The sequence below is a fragment of the Schistosoma haematobium genome, chromosome 1, assembly GCF_000699445.3.
Source record: "Schistosoma haematobium chromosome 1, whole genome shotgun sequence".
NCBI lineage: Eukaryota > Metazoa > Platyhelminthes > Trematoda > Strigeidida > Schistosomatidae > Schistosoma > Schistosoma haematobium.
In genome coordinates, this window is record NC_067196.1 from 37793041 (window position 1) to 37812631 (window position 19591).

At 38.9% G+C, this 19591-nt stretch overlaps 1 protein-coding gene across 1 annotated transcript; it reads right to left on the reverse strand.

Annotated features, from left to right (window-relative positions):
• Positions 1-3096: 3096 nt before the first annotated feature.
• On the reverse strand, positions 3097-8475 carry MS3_00009363 (uncharacterized protein). The gene is made up of 5 exons (XM_051217730.1): positions 4696-8475; positions 4357-4653; positions 4271-4315; positions 4098-4232; positions 3097-3561 (listed from the first exon to the last, which is right to left on the reverse strand). Exons 1-5 carry the CDS (start codon positions 4906-4908, stop codon positions 3553-3555), a joined length of 699 nt encoding a protein of 232 aa, XP_051073960.1. The 5' UTR covers positions 4909-8475; the 3' UTR covers positions 3097-3552.
• Positions 8476-19591: the final 11116 nt, after the last annotated feature.

Sequence of the window (19591 nt, forward strand, 5' to 3'; positions counted from 1 at the left end):
CACCATGTCATGCACTGACCACCTCTCCGCTTCTTCCAACCAGTCCCAGAGTCGGCAAATAATGCACGGCGTGGAATTCTCTGGGACGACATTCGGAGAACATGTCCAAGCCACTGAAGTCGGTGTTTCAAGATGGTGACACCAATTGCATTATCGTCTCTGTGCCCGAACACACGATGCCGAACCTCTGCATTACTAACATGGTGTTGCCACTGGATGTCAGCAATCTTTCGGAGACAACGATGATCAAACACAGAGAGTCGTCTAACGTCCTCAAATCGGAGAGGCCAGGTTTCACAAGCATAGAGCAAAACTGCTCTTACCGACGCGTTGTAGATCCGACCTTTTACAGACAGACTAACATCACGAAGGCGCCATAGATGGCCGAGATTGGCATAAGCCGCTCTGGCTTTCACTATACGTGCATTGATCTCATCACTCACACCCCCACCAGCACTTATGCAGCTACCCAGATACACGAACTTCTCGACTACGTCTATCTGCTCACCATCCAGGGTGAGTACAGGATTGGAATCCTGCCAGTCTTGTAGAAGTACTTTGCACTTCGAAGGTGCAAAGCACATACCATACCTACGGACACTGATTGTCAACTGATTAAGTGCGGATTGTATGCCTTGGGCATTATCGCACAGTAAGACAATATCGTCCGCATACTCAAGGTCGAGAAGTCTTTCTCCAGGCAACAGATCCACACCACCATTACTTACATCCATCAGAGCTGTTTCCAGAATGTCGTCGATGGCAAAGTTGAAGAGGAATGGTGAGATTGGGCAACCCTGCCTAACCCCACTGCTCGAATGGAACAATGGAGAGAGGTGGTTGTATACCCTCACTCTGCCTGAGGTGTTTGTATATAGGGCTTTTAGGATGTTAATAAACTTCTCAGACACACCCTTCTTCAATAGACAATCCCAGAGAACAGTCCTATCCAACGAATCGAAGGCAGCCCTGATGTCAAGAAACACTACGATTGTTGGCCTTTGATAAGTATGGCGGTGTTCTAACATTTGGTGGAGGGTGAAGGTATAACCAATACATCATCGACCAGAATGAAACCTAGCCTGCTCCTCGCGACTCAATCTTTCTCGGGTTTTGAACAACCTACGAAATATGACAGAAGCCAATTGTTTGGACGCAATCGGAAGTAGACTTATCCCTCGATAGTTGTTACAGGAACGACGTGAACCCTTTTCAAAGATAGGGACAACTATCGACTCATTCCATGACGTTGGTACACACTCTAGCTCCCAGAACTTTGTAAACAACGTCGTCAATTCCTTAGTCAAAAAGTCACCACCATCTTTAAATAGAGCCGGAGATAAGTCATCTGTGCCCGGTGATTTGTAGCGCTTCAAGAGTTGGAGTTCCTTGCGGACTTTCGCCTCATTTGGTGGATCAGTCATCACCGGCATGAAGGGCATGACAGTCTGACCGATGTTGCCGGAGCAGCAGGCCAGTTGAACTGCCCTTCGAATAATTCTGCCCATCGTTCAAGACGTCGATGGATGTTAGTGGCTGGCACCCCGTCATCCTCGCAGATTGTTCTGCTCACACCAGACTTCTTGCTGCCAGTGGCTCGGATGAGTTGGAAGAACTTCCGGTAGTTACCAGATGCAGCTGCTGCTTCCAGATCATTAGCACGCTTCGACCAGCAGGCTTCTCGGTCCTTACGCAAGCTTTGCCCAATTTCGCTACGTAACAACCTTTGTTTGTGGTCAAACTCACGGTCACCCGGAGTAGACCGACGGGCTTCAGTAAGTTGTAAGGAGCCTAAAGAAACCCAGTGCTTAAAAGCGGGACGTTTCGCGGAGCCGCACGCGGCTTTACTCGCCATTTTAATGGCGTCATGCAATTGAAACCAATCCTCATCTATACTTTTCGGTGGAATGGTAGCTAGCCTAGAAACTAGCTCGGTTCGATACATACTAGCAACAGAAGTTGCAACCAGCTTGCTAATATCAATCCGTTGGTGGCGGTCACTTCGTTGTCCACTGAAAAGTAAGGTAAGAGTGGCGCAGACCAAGGCATGGTCAGGGTCCAGATAGGTACTCCAAAAGGAGCGGCAGTCTTGCACACAACCACGCCAGCGGTAGCTGATCGCGATGTGATCAATCTGAGTCCAGGCTTGAGATGCAGAGGGAGGACGCCAGGTGGCACATCGGCGATTACTGTGCCGAAAGTTAGTGCTAGCCAGAAACAGGTTGTGGTCTGTGTATAGTTGCAGTAGAAGGTCCTCGTTATCTGTCCTGCGACCAACAAGTCCCCATCGGCCACCTAAACGACTCTCTTCTGTGCCTAGACGCCCGACCTGAGCATTCAAGTCTCCGGCTAGTACTACAATATTTGTCCAACGCACTTTCTGGAGAAGAACAGTTAACTGGTGGTAAAACACATCCTTGATTGCATCCGGGCTGCCATCTGTCGGGGCATAGGCGGAGATGACGAAAAGACAACGTTTCTCACGCCGATTTCTTCTCACTTTGATGGAACTTTCTAATCTAACAGCACATAACCGACTGTTAATGGGGATCCAATCGATTAGTGCTGCCTCAGCTCTAGCGCGTAGTGCGACACCAACGCCAGTAAGACCAGACGAAGATGCCACAGGGTCCCCGGATAAGCGCACGTGAAACAAGCTTTTTGAAGCGACAGATGGAGATCGAATTTGTAGTACTTCGCCAGAGTCTTGAATACGGGTCTCGGATAGACAACAAACATCGATATTAAGACTTCCCAAAGACATAGCCAGCTCTATCTGTTGTCCGACCTGCATAAATGTGCGAACGTTGAAGGCAGCCAGTTTGAATGGTGCACGTGGTTTCAGAAAAACTGCTTTAGTATTCGTATACGGTGGTAACATACAATTTTCAACTGGATAGTGATTCGAGAACGTTTAGATACAGTCGAATTTCCACCATAGACGAGCTGCTGTATAAGTCGAAAAAAATAAGTATAAACAGAGTGGGAATAAAGGAGGGTGAATAATGACGTAGTAAATAATAATAATAATAATAGTAATAATAATAATAATAATAATAATAATAATAATAATAATAATAATAATAATAATAATAGAATCATTTTAACGTTCGTCGAAGCAAGAGAATTAGTTTCCATGATCATAGACAGTTCGGTTCATTAATTGTGTGTAGGCTGTGATAATGCAGGGGTGCCCAGACCGAAGCAGGTGGTTTTCTTAGGGGGCCACACCCCGAGCCTTTGACCTAATGGTCTAACCCACAAAGCAGTGGAGCATCGTAAGAAGATGCAGTCCCATGGTAGCCGGTGACCAACGATTGGTTCATACGCCATTTGTTCCCGCAGGATACTGGAGCCCATGTGCACCATTGATTTGGAATCCGGTTAAAGCGCCGAACATTCGCTTTTCGTCCTCTCATTTTCGTAAACAACACCCTCGCCACGAGAAGGCAGTGAGTAGGACTTCCCTGGCAGAGGCTGTATACGCGTGACCGTGTGAGAGTATTTCGAGAGGGAGGGCGAACTCACCCCGCTCTCGGCCATACCAGGGCATCAACGATTCTAAAAAAAAATACTGAGCATAGATAATAAGGTTCGAAAAAAAATGAAATAATGTGAAGAAGCGTATGGAAAAACAATGAAACTGAAGCTCAGGAGAAAGATCAAGAATGGATGTATCTGTGTCAATGCAATAGATTTAGACTCTTGTCAACTAAGGTCTCCTACATTCAGGTACTCTGCACTTGACGACATAATTTAGACTAACAGTTAGCAGTTTCATGTCTTCATTCGGCGACCCCTAGCTTCCATTTAATCTGATCAAATTATCATTTATAAGCGCGTAGAGATTGCGACGGACTGATATCTGTTGAAACAAGTTTTCCTTCTCTATAAAGTTTGTATTACAATTGGTTACAAAATCAAACAAATATTCTTTCTGTCTTATTTGCAACTTCACTTTTATTCGACACTTTAATTTCTGAATGAAAGTTCACGAAAGATTTGAATCAATATTCTTGTGTAAAATCCATGAATTTATTATGTTTTGGTCACGTTTTAAAATTCAAGCAATATTTGGTTAAATAAAATTTACTCACGACAGGTTCAGTAATATTATATTTCTTATAGAAGTTTCCCAATGTGTCGAGAGAATCCCAAGACTCTTCACTTGTGTATTCTTCAGCCAGACCAGTACGTTCAATAACTTCCAGAACTAAAGGCTCAATATCCCACTAGATATTGATTTTAAATAACCATGATTATCACTTACTCGAGAGTCTGATGAGAACAACTCCGAAGGTGGGATTTCTTGTAACTAATTGATAACAGGTAAGACTAAATTATATACCAACTCACTTCGACTGGCAAACCCTTTGACCGTTGGAATAAAGTAAAAAATTGCATACGTCTACTAACTTCCTCTTCTCTTAACTCTGGAAAGGGTTCCAATTGAGGAATCCAGGCCTCACAGTCATGAACAACATATTGGTGGTCTTGACTAATCCACTGATGTACAGGAAAGAAAAAATATTTCCATTCAGCAGTCATCCCAAATCTTCTATCCCTAATAATCACTCTATCTAAAAACCAAGCAGGTGGTGGATAAGACTGAGTAGTACACCAAAATTCAATATGGTGTAGTCGTTTAAACACCTACATTACAAAGTGATCAATATCGTGTAAATTATGATTTACTTTAAGTCGACTCCAGGCCTGTAAATCAATGGTGAATTTTGCTTGTGTATAGTCAATATCATTTTGAAATATATTATCCAAAGTAATTGTTGGTGACTGATTACCACAGTGATCAAACATGACCATGTTAACTCCGGGACCTAATTCATCGCCACTGTAGTCTCCTGTTACCACACACACTTCAAAAGCTATTTTGGTGGATATTCCTCCCATGTTTATGCGCAATCTTCATAAAATTACAATATATTTTTGACTGATCTGTAATCAAAATAAATAAATAACATGATTTCTCTGATAACACTGACCAAAACGTTATCAGTAATATCACCTATAGGAACATTGATAAACCGAGTTGATGTCTAAGTTAATACATGTCACAATAATATGGAACCATAAATTTGTTCTAAGTGCCTAAATAGTTGCACGAAGCAAACGAACAATGACTGTACAAGTGGATTTTGGCGAAATACCCCTGCAGTAAGGTAAATAACCACCGATAAGACGAAGGATATTTAAATCCAATCCTAAAGTTTACAACAGGATGATAACATGTTTAGTCGAATGTCCTGGAATAAACCCAAAGTTCATTTATGATTATTAGTCAAAATAAACGTAGATAAGTAGTGAGAAATATCAATGACTGAGATGAGCGGCAAATTTTTGCTTGAAAAAAGGCCAGATGTGCTTTATGAAGTCCTGTCAAATAAATCTGATGAGGCGCATAAGTATCCATATCATTGTCGTAAGCGCCACTATTCGGAAACTAGATATTTCCCTGAATAGGGAAACATGATACTTAATGAGCATACGCATTCATCTGGTAAAACTTAATCAAAAATCTTACATTTTAGAATGAAAACCTCTATGATCCTTCATTTATAGTTTAGTTTCAGACAGTAAGACAACTAAAAGCTGAGTAGGCGTGAGAAGCTGGAGTTCAAGGATCATGATCGAAACATTTGTGTAAAGTTTAGTCATTCGAGAGACGAAACTACCAAGCCCGTTACAGATTAGGTTTGCTTGATCAAACCTATTAACCAAAAGTACACATGACAATTTGAAACAACGAACTACTTCACAATGTTAACTCTGACGATTCATAAATATGAGAATTTCTATTTCTTGCAAACCCTTGAGAACCTCGTTATTCTATGCATTATCATATGTAACATGCCATAAGTGAAAATCATTTGAATCTATCCTTTTAAACTAGTTGTCTCAACCACCACGGAATACCTTTCTAGTCGTGGTCATTAAGATAACACTAACATCAAAATAAAGGTTATTAGCAAAATTATATCCGGTGCAGTGGTACTGACAAGCCAAGCCCATTAGAAGCTGACGTTAAGTATGCGGACATAAAAATTTGCCAAGACTATACAAATCATACTAACTAAATAAATCATAGGAACGTTGGGCTAAAGTGGCGACGGTGCTACAAGTTAAATCGGTTGATTTATTTTCACATTAAACAACCATACGTAGTTAGCAGGATAATGTATTTTCCCAAGTACGATAATGTCGTGTTTACTCCTAAGGAAACTTTGCAGTACTGAATAAAGCTATCCCTTAACCTTAGGGATCAGTTATTAGCTACATAATAACCTCTTGTTAACGATATTGCCTAAACTAAACATTAGGCCTTATTATGAATGTTGTTTAGGTAGAATACTTCACACTAGGTATGTCCATCACTCAATTCTGATCAGCAGTTTTTGATCCGAACTGTATGTTACAGCTCCCTATGATAAAGTGAGCTTACGCAAAAACTATGCACAAAAATAAGAGATCAGACAGACTTTATGAATGAAATCTGGATATTTGTCACGAGACCGTTAGTATGGACAACTAGTATAATCATTCACAGGATTAACCGTATTACATGCATTTCAAAATATAATGCATGACCATTATGCTAGAATTTGCAATTCCCCATAAATAAAAAGCAAAACCGATATTAAAAGTGCTTTATAAAACCCTGAACACACTACAAAACACTCTAGTTCAAGCGCAACACGAAACCCCCTCAGTTTTACAATCGAAAAAATTTAGAAAATAAACTGAGCCGAATAAAATGAAGGACATTAAAAACAATCTACTTTAAGATGATCAAAAAACCAACAAAGTAAGACCCTCCGACCATGCGGATCTTTCCATAACGTCAGAAGCTCAATAAGACCTTAACTATTGCCCTGAATACCAAAATCGTGGGCCACAAACGTAAATTTGACAATATTAAAGCAAATATGGTAGTTGAAAAATCATAAAAAGACAATCTGCAGTGAAGTAGCTCCAAGTGAAACGAAATCAAAACATGAGTTTGACGGACCAACAACGTAAATATTAACTTCATACGTACCCTTACAATTTTTTATTTATATCAGTTTTAACAGTCCCAACTTCACATCTCTCTCACTACTCACAAAACACTATGATACCTTTTATTGGACCTCATATATGTATGATATAATTTCCAGCCGAAAGTTTTCTATGGTAGTGTTTTATCCCCAAGGTCTACTGAGAGTGGCTGTGAGCGATATCTTTTTGAGTCTGAGACTTGTTTATAATAGTTTTAAACCATTTGTATGCAATATGTAATAAATTCCTTGAAAGGAGGGAGATTAATTACTACCGATTTACACGCAAAACAAAGACTATTCAAACACACGTAAGTTGAACGCATACTAATTCAAAGGTTCACAAGTAATGCACGTTGTGAAAACTAATTAAGAGAAAAGAGAAAGTCCATAATAAATGTAGGATTCGGTGTGAAGTCTACAATTTAGGATGGTGTGGAACTACCAGTAAATAATCAAAGTGCTTTCAAATGGAAACTTTTTATCCCAAATTCCCTCAAGTAATGTTTATATGCAGAATATTCCAAGGAAAAAGTCAAACTACATCGCACAGAATTACAGACAAATTCTGTGATCATTCATTTACTGAAAACATCCTAAATTAACGCTACTTCCGCACTGATTATAAGAAAATACATTTAAAATAAGATGAGACTAACATGGTTCTTAATTTGTGAAAGAAATGTATTATTACTACTGAAGAAAAAACAAAGAACTTTGGGTGGGTGCGGCACTGAATGACCCAGACGGTACTTGAGGACAAAAAGCCACAGTTTAGGGTAAGACAAAAATTTATGAACGAATTAATCAGGTTTGCAACAACGACCCTCACGTTTTGGCGCAACGTTCATTCATTCAAATAGCCCCACAGCATTTTGGCATATTTTTTGTGTTATTTCGAGATGAGAACACTAACCAGGATCTCAAACCCTAACTTTAAAATTGCAACTAAATTCTAGGTTCTCAAACCAATTTACAATTGCTTTTGAGCTATAATGAGGAAGTGAGCTTTTTCTAAATCCCATTGACGTCACTCAGACGTCATCCATAAATTGATGTCTCACTACATGATCCATTTGTGATTACTATGATTAACAGTTTAGATATTACATTTCAACACTCCGCATCATTGTGGCCAGCTACCAAACATAGTAGAAAGTCTATAAACTTATCAAATAACTGTTGTTTTTTTTCTTGATATAAGGTAACAGCACATGATTTTTTGCGTGCTTCCCGTGATATATATTTATGGTGTCAACTGGATCCACCGACATACGGACTTTCGTTTTTACTTTGAACTTGGCAATATGATTAAAATCAACTGAAAATCTGACTGAAAAGCCAGGACTTTGGGCATAACGGGAACATCGATACTAGTAGTCCCCATACTCTGGAACTACTCAAGTAACCCCACGACCTCAATACCAAACAAAGTGAACAATTAAAACAATGACGCCCTTCAAAGTACGAGTGACAAATGCATAGTAATCCAGTTTTAAAGGAAAAACATACTACAAACATTTTCATGTTTGTATTAGCTTTGATCAGAGGGATTATACCTTCTGATATTTAATATGCGTGAAATGAGGGCATAAGATGACCACTATCACATATTCTGTACTTACTGTTCAGGTTGACAAAGGCGAGAAGCGTACACCTGTAGTGACTTACTTTTATCACGAGAACGCGAGCACTGGCAATGTAACTGCATTTTCTTGGATACGTGACAGAGCACCGGCAACACAGTTCGACTCAACTTTGATATGACGAAGGTCTGTCGTGAACTGGGAGATATAGTCCAAATGTCTGCACTCTCGTGGTGAGTAGCGGTCAGACTTGGTATGCAAAGCATACCTTAAGGGCTTATGGTAGGTGAATAGGATAAACTGACGTCGTTCTATTGCATGGAGAAAATGTCTGGTGGCGCAGTAAGCTGCTAACAGTTCGCGACCAAAAGCGCTATATCTCGTCTCCGTGGGAGTAAGGCGTCGTGAGAAAAACTCGAGGGGTTGCTAACTACCGGAGATGTTCTGTTGCATAACGGCTCCTATAGCAAGATCAGATGTATCAATCGCTATACTAAGCGTGGTTGATGGGTCGGGATGAGCGAGAAGTATGACTTGCGCTAGAGCCGTTTTGATCTCTGTAAATGCAGTACGCGCAGTATCGTTCATTTCTAACTTGCGTGGGTTGCCGAGAAGTAAGTCGGTTAGTGGTCGTAACCGTTCTGCCGTGTGTGGGATGAAGCGACGGTAGAAGTTAACCAAACCGAGAAATGCCTTCAGTTCCTTGAGTGAGGATGGCACGTTGTACTCCTTTATTGCACGTACTTTATCCTCACAAGGTAAAATACCATCTTGTTTAATGATGTGACCCGGAAACATTATTTCCGAATTGCCCAATTCACACTTGTCTAAGTTGACTACTATAGTGTGAGATGTTGATAATGTTATTTACGTTTGATTATGCGATTAGCAGGTCATCAATATAGACGTGAACAAAATCTAAGTCTCGTTCAGTGCTATCGATAAACCTTCGAAAAGTTTGAGCGGCATTCCGTAATCCAAAATGCCAACGTGAGAACTCAAACAAACCGAAAGGAGTCGTGACAGCAGTTTTCTCGATGTCTTCAAGAGCGACTGGGGTACGATGATATGCTCGTACCAGAATGATCTTAGAAAAAATAGTCGTGCCCTTGAGCGATGCTGTGATGTCGTGTATGTGGGGGATGGGGTGGCTATCAAAGCGCGGAACTACGTTTAAAGCTCGGTAGTCGCCTCATTGTCTCCAACTAACCCCATCCTCCTTGCGCACCATATGAAGAGGAGAGGCCCATGGACTGTGAGAAGGACGAATAATACCAGTAGCTAGTAAATTGTCAAACTCACGTTTAGCGAAAGCTAATTTGTCCGGTGCCAGTCGGTGAGGTCGTGGCGTGACTGGCGGTCCACGGGTGACTATGTGGTGTACCACGCGACTGGTCACCGATGGAAGCTCCTCGAGTGGTTTAGTTAGTATGGGAAATTTCTCGAATAGAGCGTGAAATTTATCGTCACGCGAGTAAAAAGTGCCGAAGATTCGATACGCGTTATTCTCCTCACTCACCCAGCTGCTTGGTATGGAACGCATACGCGCTAGCGCCCACCACCCTGCTTCAAATGGTTTAGTTGAAAAGTTTCACCGCCAACTTAAAAGTGCTCTACGAGCACACGAGAACGACAACTGGTACGAAACCTTACCGCTCGTCCTCTTGGGCATCAGAACAGGCTTGCAGGCAGATATCCAATGTTCTGCCGCTGAAATTGTATACGGCACGACATTGCGTCTGCCCGGAGAATTCTTCACACCACGGAGCAGACCTGATTTCGGTAAATCAGACTACGTCCAACGACTGTCTGCATTTATGCGAACGCTGCCTCCAGTGTCAACTCGAATACAACATCGATAGATCACTTTCCCTCGAGAGTTATCTACCAGTCCACATGTTTTCATACGAGTAGATTCGGTACGCAAACATTTGCAACAACCCTACGACGGCCCTTTTCACGTGATCGCTCTTCACGAAAAGACCATCAAGGTTGATCGACATGGCCGCGTCGAGATCGTCAGCATTGATCGTCTCAAACCAGCACACGTCGATGACAGTTCCCTATCTGATAACCTGAGATTCAATGCTAGACCTATCAAACATACTAGCGGGATCCTTAAATCTTCTTCAGGCCCCACGCCAGATACATCAGAGAGCTCATTCTCACGTCCCGGTCAATAGCACGCGTCATCTGCACCATCTACGGATGAGACTTCAGTCTCACGTCCAGATCAGCAGACCACGCCGCCTCTGACCTCGAATGAGATTGCGGGCTCACGAGATACGAACGAGACTACCGTCTGACGTTCCGGTCGCCGAGTACGGTTGCCTGTACGCTTCCGTGATTAGCCGCACAGTCAACAACGGATACGGTGTAGGGTTATTCCTATACTACATGCATGCTACACTCTTCTTTTTTTTAATTTTTCTTCTGTATCCTGATCCCACGCCTCCGACCATTCCCGTTTGGTACCGTCGACTTCAGTCAACTTTGGCGAAAGCTTGACTGGCCACCCACGCTGTTGTCAACGCACTCAGTCGATATTTTGGTTTCGAAAGTTTGGCATACGCTTGGTCTCGAACTTGGTCGTTATGGCCGCTTCTGGTTCCTCGGCTCAACGTGATTCCTTCCTACGTCTGCAGCGTTCCTGTTCCGCATCTCTACGAACGCAATCTTCAGATTCTGAATACGAGCCGCTATGGTTGTAAGATCCATTTTGAATGTGTTGTGTGTTGGTGAAAATCCCTCCATGTATATACTTGTACTCTATTCCTATTGATCACATTAGTTGTACATTGTTGTATTTTGATTACATTTGAATTGTTAATATTTGTATTTTTTGTTATAGTTTTTGTTTTTATTACGCATTCACTAAGTTTGTGTTTCTTCCTGAACTGCATCTGCGTTGTTTTACTTGACACTTGTTCCTGGCGGTAGCCATATTGATTTGTTCCTCCTGTTGTGTGTGATCTATCCAGTCAGGATAGAATAACGTTCATTTGTTGTGACTGGTAATTTTTCCTCATCTTCTATCAACTTCTTTATTTATTGTAATTTAGATTTAATTGATTGAACAATCATTGGTTGAATAGCCGGGTGATAATATTTGTTTAGGTAATGATTTACATTAAATTTATTATGAATTATAGAACCGCTATTTACCCGATTACTTGTTTTGATTTCGACGGGATAAGGCGCGTGTCTAAGGTCCTCGGTCGGCTATTCTTCAACATCCAAACCGTGGTTTGGATCCTACAATGGTGTGGTATGCCAACTCGAGCAACAAATACAGCACATCGCTCCTGGTACCGTTCTCCGTAAAAGACCTTCGGTGGCATCTCGAGTATCAACAATCGCTTTCTGTTCCCCCAATCCTTTCGTCCTACAATCGCACGTTTGCCGATCAGTCCGACGAATCAAACCGCTACTTATCGAAAGTGTAAACCCTTTTTAGCGGGGGGGGTCCTGTAGTGATCTACTTTTATCACGAGAACACGATTGATTTGATGAAAACAATTATTATTATCATAACCAATTGTACCTGTGCTTGTTTTAATGTTTGTTTGTTTAACTGTGCTAATGACAGACATTTTGTGCTACCATTACTCTCCATTATTGTTTCGCTGCTCGTGACCCCGTTCGCACGTACTTTCTCCTGCTGATTCCGCTTGTACCTTTTCTTGGCACAATCTTGGTATTCGTTCGATACTACGAGATCGCCAATGAATAAATCTGGTTACATTCAATCTTCGCTTCCTGATTTACTTGACACGTGTTTCTTTGTAGTGGTGTTCACAGTCAATTTCGACTCGACTCCACGCTATATACCTATGAGGAAGTGGATTTTAAGGACAATTGCTATCTGACCCATTTTGACTCTTCAAATTCTTTTTCCAATCCGATGACTAGAAACGCCTCTATAACGCTTCAAGACTTGAGTAAATCTATAAAACTATGCGTTTTCGGAAGTTTGCTCAATCATTAAGGTGCACCATTGATCATTTAAAAATCCTGTGCACATGGCATCGATACGAAATTTGTCAAAACTTTGCTTTATTTCTTAGCCAGTTGTAATTGTAATGTAACTGACGCTTACATCGTTGCTATACTCTGAAGAAATAACCTATAATATTCTTTCTTTCTCCGTAAGTTTACGTATTTTACCATCTAGTCTGACCTCAGAGGCTTTCATTCGTCGGTTAGCATTGCCTGTAATATCCATAATTATCAGATTAAACAAACTCAATATGCATAATACATTACTAAGTACTCTGCCAAAACACACTAAATCCCCGTTTATAAGTAAGTGATTAGCCATTAAAGCATATCATCTTTCTCCAGTTACTGGTCAGCCGTTAAATCAATAGTAACAACAGGTAGACCTATACAACTCCCAGGTATGTACTGTGTTCAACATCAAATATAAATCTGTCGTTAAATTCCATATATAACACTTACGTTGACCTTTCTCTCCGATAGTGATAATAAAAAGCATTTGATACGTCGCGTGATCTGTAGAGTTTAGACCATCGTATAAATTATAAACAGAAGTCTTGTTCTTTGTTTTTATAATAGCTGAAGGCTGAAAAATGACAAAGAAACGTATATCTGCGTTCTCCGAAAGATATCTTGACAGCATCATCTCATAAAGCTGGACATCTGTAGCGGTTCGCATATAGCTAGAATTTACTTTGTTGAAGAACACACAGTGGTGTGAGCGAGGTAATCTGTAAACGAGAAGAACAAGAGGAAAGATGACTCCGTTTTCAACATCCGAATAATTCAGCAGAAACGGACAATGTCTTCTCCCTAGTTCATTGATTGCTTTGTCAGCTACAGAACTAGTAGAAGTTTCAAACGTTACGATGAAACGTTCCGTCTGACCTTTGGAAGAAAGGTATCTAGGAGCAGCGAATAGATATTCGTATTCCTCAACATTCAACCAGGCACTGACCTCATCCAAAGCTGAAACCAATAAATTATCACTTGATAATACCATAGGAGCACCTTACAAGCTAAACAGTTTTCTGAATGGTTCGTTTTACGATTGACATTTGATGGCGTCATGAAAAATAACTAGGACAATGTGAAAAATAAATCCTCTAGAATATACGTACAGCATTTGCTGAGATACAAACCATAACAATATGCACTGAATCTCTGCCAGACCCAGTACAATGTTGGTCATGTGGTGCATTTTGAAGGATAACTTTCTAAATCTGAACATCTTGCACGATTATTCACTGTTTATCAAATATCTGCATTAATATGTGGTCAGTGCCGAAGATTTAATTTTTTCACACTTAGATCTTGTCTTTGGAGACAACACAGATTTACGTGGTAAATGAGGAGTAAAAGTACGATATTTTATGGAACAAATGACATCAGGGTCAGTGGATAATTTTTCTCATTCGTCTAAACAGTCAGGAAGTTCATATTTTATAACAACATTCCAGTTTTTCCTCATGGCACAGAATATACTCATTAAAAGCGTAGATGAATTTCGCTAGTGAGATCTGGATTGCTTACCGGTAACTACTGAATCAATAAACAGTATTAATGTAGCCCCGTACGAACATTGAACCAAAATATGAAAATGCATATAGCAAATAACATTATGAAAATGACAGTACTTAAGTCATAAAACGATAGAAAATGACATTCGAAACAGTGTGGACATTGAATGGCGAAAAATGTTATAACAGTTATGCAGTGACTGCTTTTGAAAGTTCATCCCCAGGTAACCACCACAATAAGAGTTATTTGGATTCTCAAATATTCTTCTGAAAGACTGGCACTAACTGGTTGAAACGAAATATGAATTCAACAGCTTTGAATAGTAGTAATCCATGCAAAAAATTCCCTCTTATTCTGGAGTGGCCTAAAAGTATCTTACAACACTTCGACACTTTCCAATCACAATACTTAATGAATAAGACAAAACAAAGGTAAGTTGAATTTAGCATTTATTTGAATGCCAAACATAACGCAGGTACTAATCAGTTATCTAGTAATGTTTGTTTACAACTGATGCAAATAAACAATAGACATGGATTATAAATGTGATTGCATACAGAATGTCACAAAGAAAAAACGACTAGGTCTTATATTGTGATTATCAATTTACCAAATTTACTTGTGACTACTGTATGAACTATCAGTAGGTTTGTCATCTAGTAACGTTCAGGATATGTAGCGAACATACTGGATTCGTTTGGCACTTTGGTGCTGAATGGCATAGTTATAAGCACTTACGGCGATAAATCATCCTCGAAACATATCAGTTGAGACACGTAATTGAATTTTTCACGACGATCAGTGGGCGCTTTAGCTTTATGATCTGTAACATTAGTGACTTTCATTCCAAACAGATATTTCTGGAGTTACGTAACGGCCCAAACATACCTTACACTTTACGCTGAGTTCGTGAATAACCTTGTACAACAACAGAAAGTTTGCATGAAACACAGATTACCAGTCCAACTTCAAAACTGCACCGACACCCTCAGGTAATGCATCATTAGTGGGCACAAGATGTAAATATGGAACAGCATAACTTTGAAGCAAATTCAGTAGACTTTATAAAGATGACCCTTATTCCCCATTCCGTTTAAACTAGTTAGATTTTGAGATTTGAAATAGACAACTAGCACGATAAGAAAAAATATAAATATAAGGGGAGTAATACAGAAGTGTACCCACGAGTGAATCAAGTTCTGTAGGAATTTTTGGTTATGGTGCATTTGTTAGTGAAGTTATTCGCTTCATATATATATATTGCAAATCCAGGTATCCAAGAAATTTAAAATTAGGTACACGGAATCAACACTTGTTTGGATATATGGCAATATTCTTCTAAATAAGACAAAGCAATAAATCTCTAAAAATGACCTGCTTTGTTAGAACCAGGAATAATATAATCAGCTTGATAACCTCTTACCACTTAAAGATCACTAACAAAATTATTTATTACTTTTTGAAATATGATTGGAGAAATACTTTAACCAAAAGTCAAGCGTTTTTTTATTTGAATAAACCCAAAGAAGTGTTAGTCAAAGTAAACATGGTTGTAAGTTTATCTGGAGGAATTTAAAAACGATTTACTGATTTATTTATTTATTTCCTCTTCGGCTACGAGCTCGTTTGTTCTCTTTCATAGTAGGTTGTTGCTGAAGGTATCTTGCGTAAACAATTGTTTACAAATACCTGTAAATTTCGTCAATAATTGTTGTAGTTCTTCACATTTTTACCAAGTATAATAGAACTGTTAGATGTTGAAAATATTGAAGATTCGGACTCGACTGTTGGCTCGCAGTCGTTTTAAGTTTTATATATTCTTCAACTGTAGAAATGCTGTCCTTGTTTTGCTAATCCTTGTATTCACTTCTTCACCAGATCCTTCTTCATTATCAGTGATGCTGATCAGGTATGTAAATGTTCCCACCTATTCCTTAACTTCCCTATCAAGTGTGATTAAGTTCGTGCTCGCTGTGTTGCATTTCAGAATCTCACATTTTTCATTGAGTGTGCTGAGGTCTGCTGTAGTAGAGACTGATGCTATTCTAGCTGTTTCTACCTTCATTGGTTACTGTGTATGGGATAGAAGAGCTGAGTCATCTGCGAAGCCTAAGTCGTATATTTGCTTCCAACCTGTCTTACCCCGAGATGTGGAGGTCTTCAAAATTCATTCAATCACCAGAAGAAAGAGCAAAGACAGGAGTAGGCAGCTTTGTGTGACTCCACCCCTCAAATGAAATGCGTCTGTTAGCTGTCCTCCATGCACGACTCTCCTCTGTAATCCGTCGTATGAATTCAGGATAACGCTGACGATCTTCTCAGGCGCATTGTAGTGTCAAAGTATGTTCCATAAGGTTCTCCAATCCACACCGTCAAATGCTTTGTCATAGTCAAGGAGGTTGGTGTAGAGTGACAAATCCAATCCAAATGATTGCTCGAAAATGACTCTTAGTATAGCGATTTGGTCAGTGTCCAAGAATTAACTACATAGAGAAAGAAATATGGAAAATAAAAGCCGTTTAGTTTCGCATAACATCCATTAATACACGCGAATTTTTAATTTGTATCCTAGTAGAGACGGGTGACACAAAAATTCGTGAGAACATTTAAAGGTATTACATTCTACGTGATCAAGTGATTGTTAATAAACAAATGAATCATTATTTTGCAAACTCATCACATAATCACACAAATACAGGTTTTATCGAAAAACTTATTTCCTAAATATTATTAATGATGATATGCGGCGAGACTATAATTTGTGGACGAACGAATCATGTATAAAATAACAGGTTACGGATTTTAGCGCGAAATTCACTCATCCATTTGGTTACATAGACTTTTTGCATTATAGCTGATGTTAGTTCCTAACCTTAACCATCAACTGTAAATCATAATTATAATTTCTCAAACTGCTTTATAACCATTATTTGATCATGGTTATTAGGTGGACACACTTAAGGTCACGTTAGCGTCGCTCAAAGGTTCTCCATAAATTAGTCTCACCACAACAACAGTACAAATAACATATAAAGCTTTTTATGAAAAACGTTTAGGATATTATACAATATATCATCTGAGAAAAATTAGTAAAATGTTACAAAACAAGCATCGAAACTACCAATTCGTTGAGTCACCAAACTACGCTCTCAAAACAGTAGTTAATAAAAACATTTGTTCAGTGATTACAAAATAAAGTATTCAATTGCTGTTTATCATTTGTAAGTGATCAGAGTAAATCTCGTTTCTAACTATATAGCTGTTCCATGCATATCACAAAGCACTTCACATTGAAAATATCACTCAATGATACACTACACGTTTCTTGTCTATATTATGACAGTGAGCTTGTTTGCACAGAAATGTTGATTAGTTTGTCGAATAACAGTAATTGCATTCAATTGAAAACGACACATGATAAGTGTGCTTTTCACGATCATAATCATAATTGTGATGATTGTAATGATTACACTGATATGCAAATTGCATGGATTTTCACACGAAAAGTAAAACAATTATCTGAGTGATGTGTGTGAATGCTCTCAACAGTAGTAAATCATGTCAGAGATCTGTTCTAAAATGCATGTGATCGACAGAGTGTCTAGCAATCATCTAGACAATTTGAGGAGATTGTTTCAATCGAGTGAATAACGTTTCACAGATGGAAATCAGATAGAGAAGTAAGGAAACGAGGGAGTAATGTAGAATGACTTTATTGAACTTTGGCATTTTTCAACAGTACACACACACGAAGATTGTGTTTATCAACGAGGATGATATAGTGGAACTAAATAGTTCCCAACTATCGTCCAATTACAAGTGCAAGTGCAGGTTCATTCACGTGTTTCAGTTTGATGGAAATAGTCGAAACTGTTGAGAAACTATCAGATAATCAGAAATACTAAATCGAGAGCTCTTATCACTGAACCAATGAGATAGCACACAATCGAGTTCCTACTGTTTCAATCGTCTGATACTAAACATCCTAAAATGTGAGTGACCGAACCGAACTGATCTGTTCTTCGACCACACTTCCAAATGGGTCGATGGATTTCAGTAATTAGTGAGTGTAATGTAGAATGTCAATTGCCAAGGTTTGAGTTCAGTTGAGTTTATTTCAATCCGATAGTTCGAAGCACAGTCTTCTGCTCTACCGATTATAAGTCAGATGGTCTACACACAAGATTATGTGTGAGGAAATCACGATGAAAACATGGTTGCATTCACACTTTCAATTAATTGAATCACAATCCCACTAACATGAACCGTTTCGTGTTTGAGAGTAGTGCAACTCACATCTCACAGTGACTTGGGTTCAGAAGACAGTCAGTTATAGAAATGAGCTTTCCAATATTTCACGAGCAAATGAACCTACACATTCTAACTACTGTTACACAAAATACTGTTATGTCGAGTCTTCTTATCAAACGTTAGATGTAAATTTGTAAACAGTGTGACAAATAATTGAGGCGAAACAAATCAGATTCCACCTAATTTTGTTTAATGTTTTGCATGAAACGACACAATTAATTGACCCTATAATTGTTTTAATGACACCCTAAATTGATTACTGATTGCATCTTATATCTGGTTGTTTGATTGTATATAGAATTTTCTTCTCTCTAATCATTTCCAAAAGGTACTGTAATTCGCCCAATTCTGATTATTTGTCAGTTGAGTTTATTTGTTTTAAGTTTCTGTTTATTGACATCGGTATGTTGTTACTATTATCCACTTGTTGGAAATTTGCTGATGAGCATAATGTAAACTTAAGAATACATGTTTAGTATTCACAGATTTTGTGTTTGTCAAACAGTGGAATAAATTTCTATTAGCACTTCTAATTTTATTATAATTTAGATCAGATTCATATTCCATCAATTTAGCAAACAGGTTTTGGTGTATGTAAGTAAACACATAATAACTCATCCTTAAGTGATAGGGTTTCGATGTCATTTTTATCTCATGGAAAGCGAATCGGAAATTCATTTGCCAGTGATATATACTTATAAAGTTTATCAATCTTTCCCATACTAAAATCTAAATTTTTAACCAACTCTTCAAAGAGTATTCGATTTAATCTCCAAGTGAAATCAACTAAATGTTTTAAACTAAGTGCATTATCATCACGCGAAAGAATAAAATCATTTATTTACCTGTAAACTGCTTCCCGTTAAGTGATTCATTTGAAATTTGATAATACTATGAGTTATAAAATGTCTTATGTAATTTACCTGTGCACTCCTGTAAAATCAATACACATATCGTTTAAGATAAACACAATAATTTATCATACAAAGCGTCCTTTTCATTTCCGTTTGGTAACTTTCATGTTTGATGAAATCCCATTGACATGGTCAATCTATGAAAAAATTTTCATTTAATGTTATAACAGTAATATACTTGTAACGTTGTGTCTTACTAGTAATTAGA